General features: G+C 47.0%; 1 protein-coding gene across 4 annotated transcripts in view; it reads left to right on the top strand.

Moving 5' to 3' along the window:
• Positions 1-13,725, top strand: part of gcgra (glucagon receptor a) — a 43,502-nt gene that overhangs the window by 20,034 nt on the left and 9,743 nt on the right. The window contains exons 1-9 of one of the 4 annotated variants that reach the window (XM_077010087.1): positions 5,206-5,250; positions 5,882-6,055; positions 7,530-7,626; positions 8,178-8,285; positions 9,052-9,155; positions 9,486-9,592; positions 10,708-10,873; positions 11,142-11,301; positions 11,620-11,680. In XM_077010087.1, coding sequence (XP_076866202.1) covers positions 6,002-6,055; positions 7,530-7,626; positions 8,178-8,285; positions 9,052-9,155; positions 9,486-9,592; positions 10,708-10,873; positions 11,142-11,301; positions 11,620-11,680 — 857 coding nt within the window. In that variant the 5' untranslated portion in view covers positions 5,206-5,250; positions 5,882-6,001. Of the gene's footprint in view, positions 1-5,205; positions 6,056-7,529; positions 7,627-8,177; positions 8,286-9,051; positions 9,156-9,485; positions 9,593-10,707; positions 10,874-11,141; positions 11,302-11,619; positions 11,681-13,725 lie in introns of those variants that run through there. The other 3 variants (XM_077010085.1, XM_077010086.1, XM_077010088.1) reach the window with 3 other exon arrangements.

Below are 13,725 nucleotides of genomic sequence, written 5' to 3' on the forward strand. Positions count from 1 at the left end.
TTGTGTAATAGTGGGAATGGAAGACTTTTGGACCTTAAAATCTGTAAGGCAGAACATGCAAGATCATAGCCAGCAAAGTTGTCAGACACAAATTGTCCTCTGTAACCAAGGTGATTTACCAACTGAGCATGTGCAGGCCACGTGCCAGAATTAGTTAGTTATTATGTTAACAGTGCCCAAAAGGAAAAGTCCCAATACTAAATGGTGGCACAGAAGAGAAACCTGAGGCATAAAGGAGGCGTCGCTTCATAGCATTGACATCATAAGTTGCCGTCGGTGACCAAAACAGTGTCACATCTCTCGTTCTCTGCTTAGTCACCCGGAGCTTTTCATGGTTTCACATCAATGTACTGGCAGTGACTCAGATACCCAGATGCCCTTTCTTGCTCAATACTGAGAGACATGTGCTGCTAAAACGAATGTCTTTCTTCACCCAAGTCCCCTCTCCACGTCCAATTATGTCTTGACGCCATTTCTTCCAAAGTGTTCCTCACATACATGTGGCTTACTAACGGCACTGAGACGCAAACGCTTCATTCATGCACAGAGACGAGTCAAAGGGCTCCAGCAACGTTGTTACATGAGCAGGACTTTGGGAACAGCGATTTCTCCAGACAGGCCCAACTTTGCAGAGTGGAAAATAATTAGCCAGCCAGTATGGGCTGCAATATTCAACCAGTCCGAGAAGCTCACTGATCCAGTCTACCTTTGCCTCAGTACTAGACTCAATCAGTCATTGTTTTGGAAACAATGAATAGTGTTTATGAATTAATTCAATGACCCAGGTTGGGGTGGGGGGGTTGAGCTAATGAGGTAGAACCACAAGAAATGTCTGCCCTTCACAAAGTCATCTGTGTCCAGATCCTGCACAGGATCCTGACCCACCTCAGGTGAGCGTCTGGAATGTCACCTGACCTACCTCAGAGGTGAGTGTCTGGAATGTCAGCTGTTCGCTTTGATGTCATGGAGCGGGGCTTCATGACCTGACAGCCTTTCTGAAAACCACACCACCATTTCTGCCCGAGCCTGCTGCAATATGTGGTTTGACTGGAGTGAATTAACGCTCAGGGCTCTGAAATAAAACCATGATTTTGCGCCATAAAAGTCCCCCAGCTATAATTTGGCTGCTTGAGTAAATTGGTTGCATGGCGATTTGCCGCAGTTTAGTGAATGCACAATCGCACCATGCCTGACGTCCCACGCGTTCCACGTGTTCCACGTCCCACGTGTTGGTGAATTACAGTGGTGGAAAAGGAAAGGTATGGGGGCACGCCAAGTGCCCACGTGCCCAGCAGCAGGACAGGATGGACCACGTGTTCCTCCGCTCTGCTTCAGTTCTGACTGATTCACACACGTCACAAACGTCCAGCAGATTGATACCGTACTCAAGACGTGCCACCTGGCCTTCCAGCTAACTATCAAACCTGCTGACTCTCATGAGCAAGGCTTTCAAATTTGCCCCTTGTTTTGTGGACTACACTTCCTTATCTGGCCAAAGCACAGACGTTCGTTAGTCCGTTTTACACACGTGGCACAACCTGTCAGGCCTTTACGCTGATTATCATCTCTTGTAGAGCTGCATCATTTTCTCACAGCTTTTACATCTGTAGTTATACATTATTCACATTAAAATGAGTACATGAATACGCCAGCCCCTGTGTCTCCTGTGAGATTTGTAAAGTTAGATTCATAAAAGACAGATGAAGTTGTGTACTGGATTTAGACTGTTGATGTAAACAGAGTTTGTCGGTAGCAGAGTCCAACATAATTTTCAAAGTTGATAAAGTAGATTTGTTGGATCTGAATCAAGGCAAAGTGTGAATCTAGAGGGAATCCATTATCCTTGTTTTCTGGAAGGGTTTGCCTCTCTGTTTGCATTATGTGCTGCTTTTTTCTCATTGTGTGTCTCACTGAGTGCATCTCATGGATTGTCTCTCACTGAATGTGTCTCACGGAATGTGCCTCACGGAATGTGCCTCACGGAATGTGTCTCACAGAGTGTGTCTCACGGAGTGTGTCTCACAGAATGCCTTCAGTAAAAAGTATTTAACGATGGAAAAGATATTGGTCATTTCTAGAACCACAGAACCATATCTAGAACTGTGGAACCATATCTAGAACTGCAGAGCCATATATGGAACTATATCTGAGTCATGCTGATGGTGTTTGGAGCTTCCAAGCTGCCTGGATGAGGTGCTGGAGAAGCAGGCACTGCACCCCTGACCTCCGAGACGTCCCCGCATATCGGTGAGGTCGGCCGGCGAGGTCAGCCTTCTGTCCACATCATCCTTGCTCTTTAATCCTCTTGTGGTCTTTTTGGGGGCGGAGCTGTGCCCGGGCCAGTATCTTCTTTTGAACTCAGTCAATGTTCTCAGTGCACGTCCATAAATTAAATACTTAACCAGCAGTCTGGTTTGAGTTCATCTCCTGGTCCCGATCACGCTTGCTCCTCACATCTTCTCGCTCCAGGCAGAGCGTTCGCGGTTGGCAGGAAGCATCATGGGACTGATCACCTGTCTGGTGAAGCAGCGACTCAATGTGCAGGTCGCTCAGGGCAGGGGCGGGACTCAAAGCTCCGTCATTACGCCCAGCCCGTCCAGATGAGATGGGCTCTCTCATGAATGGGGGGTGGGGGGGGTTAAGCTAATTGTGAAGAGGCTCTTCACAGCAGCATTGTATTGTGTGGCTGGATGAGGAGAGTTTTGTTTTTCTGCTGAAAACACGGCACTTGAGCGGACATCGTGGCTGTGGCGCCGCACCTGTGGGTTAGTTAGGGCACTCTCCGCCGGGCCGGCCAGAGCACTCTCCACTTGTGACTGCTGTTTTTCTTTCGAGGGCACATCATCATTATCTCCTGTAATTATGTTCTGGGTCGGAAATAGCTAACATGCTCACGGGGGAAAGAAAAACAATATTTTGTTTTAAAATGCTGGATCAAAGGAGAAAAATGGCTCCGCTTTGCAGTTGGGTTCAGGCGTCTGTTTATCAGTCAGTTACATTTCAGGGTTCGTGTCCCAGCAGCCCTTTGTGGTGCCTTTGACCAAGTCCCAAGAATGTAGCGGGCCATTTTTAAAACCGGAACGGACACACAGTGTCTCGCCTATGAGTGACCCAATGTATGGAGCCCAACAGTGTTAAAGGCCTAGTAAAAAGGCCCTAATCAGGATGAGCTGCAGTGTTAATACCCACGCTGGCATCCATCGTCTACCATGTCGTCAGAGTGTACAGCACAATAAAACCCTGGTATAGGCAGAGGTTGCTAGTGCTAATTACATCTTCTTCTCATGGGCAGAAACGCCCCACGGCTGCGAGCGTCCGGGCAGCATGGTGCTCATGATTGCGCCTCCTTTATCCAGGAGGAACTCCATGCTGAAGCGTCTGCCCTCCGTTACGCCTGGTGTTCAATTAAAAAACGCTTCTGCACTCACAGCAATGAGCTTCTCAATTATCTTGATTAAATTAAATAGCGCCTATATTAACAGAAGGGCTGCGTGGCCAGTCTGGGAAGGAAGGTCTCTCTCTCTCTCTCTCTCTCTCTCTCTCTCTCTCTCTCTCTCTCTCTCTCTCTCTCAGTTTCCCTGTCTTTCTCTCACTTTTATCTCTCTCTTTCTCTGTCTCTCTCTCTCACACAATCTCTCTGCATCTTGTTCTTCTGATGAGATGTTTAGGACACCTGTGTTCCATCATGTGATCCTCAGGGAGCCCCAGAATATATTTACATGTAGATTTTTTCAACCGATTGCCATTCATGTTCACCCTGCCACCTGGGCACAGGCAGCCCTCCCCAAACCACCCCCCCACCCCACCCGCACCTACTCCACCCCCCAGCTGTTGGAGCCTCAGGTGCTGCTGGTAGCAGGGCATCAGAGGGGATGCTGCATCTGTTGCATGAGGGGCGGGTGAGGGGGCGGGGCATGCAAATGAGTTCCAGATATAGCCTGAGAAATATTCCACCCACATACTGGCCTTCGCTTACCCACAGATCCATTCTGCTTGCAAAGTAAATGTGTTTCTTTGTGTATGTTTTGATCCTGAATGCTGACCCTCACCCCGAGTGAGAATCAAAATGGTCTGTATGGTGTGCAGCTAGTCGGTAGCTAAAAGGTTTCTGACATGTTTCGTCATCTTTTGTGTTACATCATAAAAACCCCTGCTGCCTTCGCCCTGTGCTGGTTCGTCTGGTCATTTGTGAACAGGTGAGTTTGTCTGGTCGTGTGTTCATCTGAGAAAACACTGAGCTATAGTCCTTGAGCCCTGTGTAAGGTTAAAGGTCACCCTTGTTGTCTCTGCTGAAGGAAACTCCAGTGTGCCCAACCGTGGCCAGTTAATTATTCCACTTGGGAAGCCGAGCATGCTTGTCAGAGTGTGTTTGTGCATTTGTGCTAGAATGTGTGTGTGTGTGTAGCGCATGTGTATGTACTTATGTATGTGTGTCTTTGTAAAAAGTTAGAAATAACCTTATCTTCGTGCGTCAGTGCTCTAGAGTAAAGAGAATGTAAGTGAACATGTGCAGAGGTTTGCCACTGTGGCACATAACAGATGTTTAATCACAGCCTTTGTTGGTTATCCGCTTTGCTGAGAGGGTCCTCACATCACCATTAATCTCCGTGACACACATACCAAGGTGAAGCCGAGCGGTGGCCCAGCTGTGCCACTGAGGTTACATTAATAAGGCATGTTTATTTAAAGGTAAAATGTCACGTTAAGATAAGCTGTAGAGCGTTCCTTTTGTCTAATGGCTGGAGGAGATCTGATCCCCTTCTGCGGTGCCTGGACCAGGAAGAGCCAGTTTGAGACATGGCTGCATAGTGCGAACATGAGAACGCTGGTGAGAACGTCGGTGAAGGTGCCAGTGTGCTGCAGACGTATCCAGGACGCGATTGTGATCCGGCGCACTTGAGCGCACACCAGCGCCGCAGACGAGCACACGTCTCCGTAGCGATGCCTGCTTTAAGGGGTCCTTAACGATTAAACTCGTTTTGTGTTCATGCGTCTTTAACCACAGCGAATGTAAAAAAAAAAAAAAAACAACACAAAAAACCCAAACCGAAATTAGAAATTAGACTGAGCCCAGTAATTCACCACGTCCAACCACCTTGTGCTGCCCACAGACTGGAACAGAATGGAATTTGAAACGTTTTAGCCAAAAATGTTTCCATGGTAAAGATGTTTTTTGCAGAAACGTTTCAGATTTCGTTCCGTTCTCCGACTTCGAAGGGAAGCAGGAAACAGGCTAAGCCGAAGAGACAGGTGAGTGAACACACACACACACACACACATCTGTGCACCTTTCTTTAAGTCTTTAAGACGTTTATGCCACTGTATTGATGTGTAACTCCTTCTCTTAACGAGTAATGAGAACAGGATTCTCTGCCTGGTGCCATAGTGCCATGTCTCTCCCCCTCTCTCTCCAAGCCGGACCTCATCCTCTCTCTGTTGCTCTACTAATTGGCCTGGAGTCGCTGTCCTCTGGAGCGGAACATGTCCTCTGCCTCACACTGCAAGTTAACCCCTAGACTTCAATAAGCAGGCAGGACCAGTGAGCAGACCGTGACCTCTGTGTCCTCTGAGGTGGCCTGATTTGGGTCAGCGCGTTGCTACTCCAGGACATTCAAACAACACGCTGGGCTGAGTGGGTCTTAATTCGCGCGGGAGAGTGACATCAGAGACGCCGTCAGGGTTCCTGATGCGTCTTAGCCGCGATGTTCTAATTACACGCGCAGTCAGTGTGTGGAAAGGACGGCGTGTGCCGCTCTTACGCAATCTGATCGATCGGTAAAGTGAAGTGATTGGTTAAGCTCGGGCCGTTACGTGTTCCTCTGTCGCTGGCCGTGGCTTAGTGAAGTGAATCTGCTTGTGATGTTGTGTGTGCTGTTTACAGCGCAGGCAGTGTGGGGGCCGTGGGTGGAGCCGTCCTATGAGCCCCAGCCCAGACGCCCTCCGTCACCCCCACCCCCTACCGCCCAGAGCCCAGCGCCACCACCAGCTACACGGCTAAGGGATGTCACAGGTGCTCCTGCTTCAGAGCCTGCTTATACTCTGCTCCTCCACCCAGGTCAGCCTCCACCTCTCTCTCTCTCTCTCTCTCTCTCTCTCTCTCTCTCTCTCTCTCTCTCTCTCTCTCTCTCTCTATCTACCCACCTGATCTACTCCATCTCTTCTTCTCCATCTTCCTGCTCTCTTCTGTCTCTACCTCATTTTCCTTCCTTCTCTTTCTATCATGCATTTGCTTCAGGGCTCCCTGCTCCTTCCACCTAGATCTTTGTGAAGCTCGTACACATGCCGGTCTTGTGTACGTGTGATTAGCACGACTGTGTTTGGAGAACAGTAACCGTGTTGTACATCTGCTGCAGAGTGGGAGTCTAAACAAATCCAGTTCTGAAACACTTCAGAACCACAGCCCAAACGTGAGACAGCAGAGCAGTGCTAGCACAGCAGCCATGATGCACGACCAGAACACGTGTATCTTCACCCAGACTCACGTTTAGCCTCACCCAGACACACGTGTATCCTCATCTAGTTTCACGTGAATCCTCACCCAGACCCACGTGTATCCTCACCCAGACACACGTGTATCCTCACCTAGTTCTCACGTGAATCCTCACCCAGACCCACATGTATCCTCACCCAGACTCACGTGCATCCTCACACAGACCCACGTGAATCCTCATCCAGACTCACATCTATACTCACCTAGTTCTCACGTGAATCCTCACCCAGACTCACATCTATACTCACCTAGTTCTCACGTGAATCCTCACCCAGACCCACGTGTATCTTCACCCAGACTCACGTCTATCCTCACCTAGTCTCACGTGTATCCTCACCCAGACTCACGTCTATCCTCACCTAGTCTCACGTGTATCCATTCCTCACCCAGACTCTCGTCTATACTCACCTAGTCTCACGTGTATCCTCACCCAGACTCACGTCTATCCTCACCTAGTCTCACGTGTATCCATTCCTCACCCAGACTCACGTTTATCCTCACCCAGGCTCATGTGTATCCTCACCCAGACTCACGTCTATCCTCACCTAGTCTCACGTGTATCCATTCCTCACCCAGACTCATGTCTATACTCACCTAGTCTCACGTGTATCCTCACCCAGACTCACGTTTATCCTCACCCAGACTCATGTGTATTCTCACCCAGACTCACGTCTATCCTCACCTAGTCTCACGTGTATCCATTCCTCACCCAGACTCACGTTTATCCTCACCCAGGCTCATGTGTATCCTCACCCAGACTCACGTCTATCCTCACCTAGTCTCACGTGTATCCATTCCTCACCCAGACTCACGTTTATCCTCACCCAGGCTCATGTGTATCCTCACCCAGACTCACGTCTATCCTCACCTAGTCTCACGTGTATCCATTCCTCACCCAGACTCACGTCTATACTCACCTAGTCTCACGTGTATCCTCACCCAGTCTCACGTCTATCCTCACCTAGTCTCACGTGTATCCTGACTTTTTTCTTATTATGCTGTGTTTAAAACTGCGTTGTCGTGGCTGTGTGTTACTCAGGTGTCCTCAGCTTTGTCCATGAAGAATTTACTGGCAAGATGGATGATGTACAAAGACGAATGTCTTCAAAATAACAGCAGAGAACCGCCAGTCACAGGTAAGAGGCACAGGTCAGGGTAAGACGCACCAGTCACAAGTAAACTCTTCTCTTCAGTGGTATCACTGCAGAACCATGTTGAGCTGCTCTGTGCATGCAGGTGAGGGGGCTCTTAGTTTGATGTACCCGGTACAGGAACATGACACACACACACACACACACACACACACACACACACACGTCAGCCTTTGTAACCATGATGAAAGTTACAACACGTTGGAGCAGAGGCACATGACCTCAGCTGCAAGAGGCCCTGCTTGATGACCTTGGATGTATGTAGGGTCTTCCTGCCCACGCCCGGTTCCCAACACACACAGACCTGTTCATTAAGCTGGGGAGGACTGACTCATACGTGATTGGCCGACGTAGCAGAAACCTAATACTCTTGACCTATAGACAAGGGAGAAAGGTGAGGATGGCCAATCGCGCGGGATTAGTGGACGCACATTTGAGGAAAGAGGGGTAATGAAAGGGAGGTGTAATGAGGTTTGCACATGTGACTGTCCTCTCTCCGGGGTCGCTCTGATTTGTGCACGCCTCCTGCTCTTCAGGTCTCGTGTGTAACCGGACGTTTAATAAGTACGCCTGCTGGCCGGACGGCTTGCCCAACACCACGGTGAGCGTACCCTGCCCCTGGTACCTGCCCTGGTACAGAACAGGTGAGAATGCACATGCAGGAGAAAGGAGTGTGTGTGTGTGTGTGTGTGTGTGTGTGTGTGTGTGTGTGTGTGTGTGTGTGTGTGTGTGTGTGCCTTTCTATTAGAATCCCTGTTTTTTTACAATCAGCACAGTACATGTGTGTCTATGCACCTGACAATAACAATTCACAGAAACACATTCATGCAGGTAACATGATTTAGAGGTACACAACATACATTCAGTACACAACACACATTCAGTACACAACATGCATTCAGTACACATCACACATTCAGTACACAACACACATTCAGTACACAACATGCATTAGTGCTGAGAGAGTGTATCTGTAATTGAAGCCCAGAGCAGTAGATTAAAAGAGCCTTCACAACTCTAATACCTGATGCCCACACTGAGTCTTACCACAAGGGTCTTCCACACAGAGAACGTTACAACACACACAGATGGCACCGGAGCCACAACGCACTTGGACCGTCATAGCAGGCAACAGCACAAGCAGGAAAACACAGAGTATGAATTCAATAGAAATCATGACATAACATTTAAGTGAATCCAATAATAGACGGGGATTAATGAGAGAACAAAAACAGATGCACATGGTGACATCACCTTGGGAACAGAAACGAAACAAACCAAAAACTCGGCACCATGGGAACTATAACGCCAGAGGGGGGAAACCGACATTTGTTTCTATACTTTAAAAAGCCTTTTTTTGTGAAATGTGTACTTAAAAAAGAAGATATGATGTGTGTGTGTTTACTCTAGTCCAGCATGGCCTGGTGTATCTGGAGTGTGACACCGAGGGGCAGTGGGCAAAGCTGTCGAATGCGAGTGAGTGTGAGCTGAATGACCCGGCCCAGAAGGACATGGTACGTCCGACAAACATTTGATTGGTATGTACAGAGGTTACAGGAATACCAGCACTGCAACTGTCATTGATATGACACAAAAAACATTGTCTGTGTGTGTGTGTGTGTGTGTGTGTGTGTGTGTGTGTGTGTGTGTGTGTGTGTTTGTGTGTGTGTGTGTGTGTGTGTGTGTGTTTGTGTGTGTGTGTGTGTGTGTTTGTGTGTGTGTGTGTGTGTGTGTGTGTGTGTGTGTGTGTGTGTGTGTGTGTGTGTGTGTGTGTGTGTGTGTTTGTGTGTGTGTGTGTGTGTGTGTGTGTGTTTCTGGATGTGCGTATGATTGTGTGTTTACAGCAGTATTATGGCAAGGTCCTGGGAAAGTTCCGTGCTGTGTACACTGTGGGTTATTCTCTCTCACTGGGAGCACTGGTCTTAGCACTGGGCATCCTGGTGGCATTCAGGTAATTATCACACCCTGGCACTCTGACTCACACCAGAGCACTAACCTGGGGGCCAGACAAGATCCTTCATTCCTTCAACACGCTCCATTTGGCCCAGATAAATGAGTGTGTGCTATTATTTGAGATTAGCTGCGTGTGCCCTGGGTCAAACCTCTACATGGTTATTCACGGAGAGCTTTTTGCTACTGTATTCCACAGTTATAAATCACTCCTCTTTAGAAACCAGCATTTCCCCAGATGCTCTTAAGACGCTTTAAGACCACAACTCAAGAAACAAAATCTAGATCACAAAATCTTGACACCAAGCTCCAGACTGCTGTTCTGGATGCTTTGATGATACTGAAACATACCACTTCCTGATAATAATAACTGGAAATTTTCCATCTGGTTTCAGAAAAGGTAATTGGTGCAGCCTTAGTGGTTTTGAAAAATAAGACTAAATACCATCAAGTCTGTCAAGGGTGGCTATTCATTCAGATTTTTCCACCATAGATTTTTTCCACCATTACAATGGCCACACTCCTGAATAGGCGTCAGAAATGATAGGGCAGGAAATGCTTTAAATTGATTCACTACAAATTTAATTAAACTGGTTTGCTACGAACTCAAAGACGATGCTTAGTTGTCCTTCACAACCACATGATTGACATTCTTCCCAGTGTTTCCTTGTTCCATTTTGACATTCTCTTTCTTTTCAGTTCTTAAAATATTTATCTCCAACCATTTTAATTATAATACCAGGTTTTCCTGTGTTATATTGTTGTGTTACTAATTAAGTATTATTTATCTGGTAAGTGTGTGAAGTGGCATTTTAGTGGCAGTAATATTATGCTGCTGTTACTATAACATTAAACACAATGTCGTAGATTCAGATAAGGGGGTGGGGCTTCCCATAACTGGTGGTTGTCTAATGACCTTTCATGGTGTTGTCCCTTAAAAACTAAAACTTTTACTTCCTTGCCGTCATCACATGGTTACGAAATGTTCCATCTCAAAATAATATTCTGCGGAATTATTTATTTGTATCTCAGACAATTTTTTTAAAGTTGATAAAAATCTCGTGATTGGCGGGCTCCACCGGCGTCTGCGTCACGGCGGCTGTGATGTTCCTCCAGGAAGCTCCACTGCATGAGGAACAACATCCACATGAACCTCTTTGCCTCCTTCATCCTGCGTGCCTCGTCCATCCTCATCAAAGACGTCCTGCTGGAGAGACCCAGCCTGAACTTCAACCAGGACATCGCCTCCGACCTGGAGATGGAGTGGTTCGTCAAGAACGAGGTCATAGTGCAGCTCTCTCACGTTCTCCCCATCATCTTCTCCTTCTCCTCAGCTTCTCCTGCACGTGATGGTCCAGCCTGGACACTTGGAGGGTCTTCATCAGAGCCCTAACAGAGCTTATGACAGCTTATAATGGCTTCCTGTTACTGACCTTCACATAACTAGGATGCGAACTAGGATAACTAGACTACCTTTTCATCGGTTTGTAGATCAACAACTCAAAAGCTCTTGTGCATTATTTTTTTGATTTGCTTGTATTGTTTTGCAGACTGATGTTGGTTGCCGGGTCGCCGTGGTGATGATGCAGTATAGCGTCTTGGCTAACAGCTACTGGCTGCTGGTGGAAGGGATCTACCTGCACAACCTGCTGGCCGTGACCTTCCTGACCGAGGGCAACCACCTGAGCGTGTACCTGTGCATAGGCTGGGGTGAGGGCTCCACGCTGTGGGAACATACAGGAGCTTCAGGGGGGAGAGGAGCTGGAATATCACCAATAAACACATCACATATTTGTTTACATAAACACATTAATGTATTTTAGCAAAATCATAAGGCCGATATTGTTTTGGAGGTTATTTGATCTCTGTCAAGTATTTTAACTGAATTTCATAAGTGCTTCTGTGTTTTATGCGTAGCGAAGGCGTGTGAAATAGTGCGGGTGGTGCGGGTGGTGTTGGTGGTGCGGGTGGTGTTGGTGGTGCGGGTGGTGTTGGTGGTGTCTCTCATGGCCGTCCTTCTTCCCACAGGGGCACCGCTCGCTTTTGTCTTGCCCTGGACCATTATGAAGTACCTTTATGAGAATGAGGAGTAAGTTGTCCCTCTCAGTGTTCCCTGAAGTGCTAAAGATAAATTATCATAGCAGTGATCATTATTGAATTCTGGGTGGTGTCTGGATGGTGTCTAGGCTGCACCGTAATGCCCTGTGCTCATGTTGAAGGTAATGTGCATCTGCGTCTCGTTGAAGATAGCCTATTTAAATTCTGTCCTTCAACGAGACACTGGGGCAGCCAATTGTAGTTTCCCGCTGTTTCGCCCGTGTCATATCTTCTCCGCCCGGAGGTCGACACTCAGCTCTCTGGAACACGATCAGCACTCGTGTACGGGCTCTAGATGTCATGGTGCCCTTCCCTCCGGCTTCCCTGAGGTGCCCAGATGCTTGTATCTGTCCAGCTGCCTCCCCAACTATCTGCAGTCCTGGGGCTCCGAGCACATGGCCCCCTACCCCCCCATTGCTAGGCCAGTCGGGCTGCCTGCTTCCCAGTGCCTCCGCTCTGATAAAACACCTATTTATTCTCCGTCCGAGGAGGCCGGCCTTGGCACGCGTCCTCTGCCAATCACGCGCTCGCTGTCGGCGGCTCCGGGCAGCCTGTTATCGGTAGGGGTGAGCACATCCATTCTAGTGAGGATGCCGATGACGTATACATGAGCTGGGGTGTGAATGCCCTGTGTGAGTAGGAGGTAGTGCACCACAGAGTCAAGGAGCCTCAGTGTTGCTACATGTATGGTTGAGTGTGTGTGCGTGTGCGTTAGAGGTGTGCCAAAAAATCGATTCATATATCAAAAATCGATTCTCATTTACTACGATTCAGAATCGATTTTAAATGTCCCAAAATCGATTCTAAGTCGTGGTGAAGTCTCACGTTATGTAATTACAAATAGGGGTGAAACGATTACTCCAGTAATTCGAGTTACTCGATTACAAAAAGTGAGTAATTTTCTGTGCCTTGAAGAATCGTTTATTTTAAAACGGTATTTCACATTTTAATGTAATTTTAATGTAGCGCAAAACACTTACGTCACCCACCCGGAGGAGGTTTTTAGTTGAGAAGCAGGAATATGGAAGCAGCGAGGGAAAAGAGCGACAACGTACGTGAAGAAAAGGGCTATAGGAAAAGACAGAAAATGTCGAAAGTATGGGAGCATTTTAGGCTCGACAGCAAGAACAATACAGTGACATGTATTCGGTGCAACATAGTCATTGACTACCACAACAGCACATCTTCAATGCTGCACCATCTTGGCCGAAGACACGCGGAATGGAGCGGTGGAGCCGGGACAATGTAAATTTTATTTACAACAAATTAATGAGATTAACATTAATGTACCTTAATAACATAACGACAGCTCTGTGGAGTGCTGATTTTTAGCAATACTGTCGAATGTGTCGCTAGTTTAGTACAACGGAGACAAGTTCTTAATAACTTAATACAGGCATTATGTAACAGCGCTGTGGAGTTAAGACGATAAGACGATAAACAATAAATAAATTAAAGATAGCTGAGCTACTTTACCTTAGCAGTTACTTTAGCAGGAAAGAATATGATACTGATATAGTTTTGATACAAGAAATTGTAAGTTGAAAGTAATTTAATTTAATTTATTTACTTGTGGTATGTATTTCTATTTGCATTTACAATTTGGAAATGTATGTTGTGAATTTAAAAATATAACTTATCTAAAAAAGGAAACCGATTGGTCAGTCATTATTAAGTGAAATGTCTTGTTTTCTCTTGTATTTTTAATTGCTCAACCAAGCAATTCTGTTTTATCCGATTACTCGATTAATCGAATAGATTTTTCAGTAGAGTACTCGATTAATGAAATGCTCGATAGCTGCAGCCCTAATTACAAAATTACGCGAGACTTTACGCAGCAGTTTCTGGGACACACTCATGCGCGGAAAAGGTTCAAAACATGGAGGAAAGAGATATTCAACCTGTCCCGTCTTCATTTAAGGCAAAAATATGGGTTTATTTTGGTTTTTACCGAATGCCGGGGAAGACCGAACTGGACACAATGTAGCTCATGTGCAAGGCTTGTGTAACGCGGTGAGCACGGGAGTGTTAATATAG

This window comes from Brachyhypopomus gauderio, chromosome 6, assembly GCF_052324685.1.
Source record: "Brachyhypopomus gauderio isolate BG-103 chromosome 6, BGAUD_0.2, whole genome shotgun sequence".
NCBI lineage: Eukaryota > Metazoa > Chordata > Actinopteri > Gymnotiformes > Hypopomidae > Brachyhypopomus > Brachyhypopomus gauderio.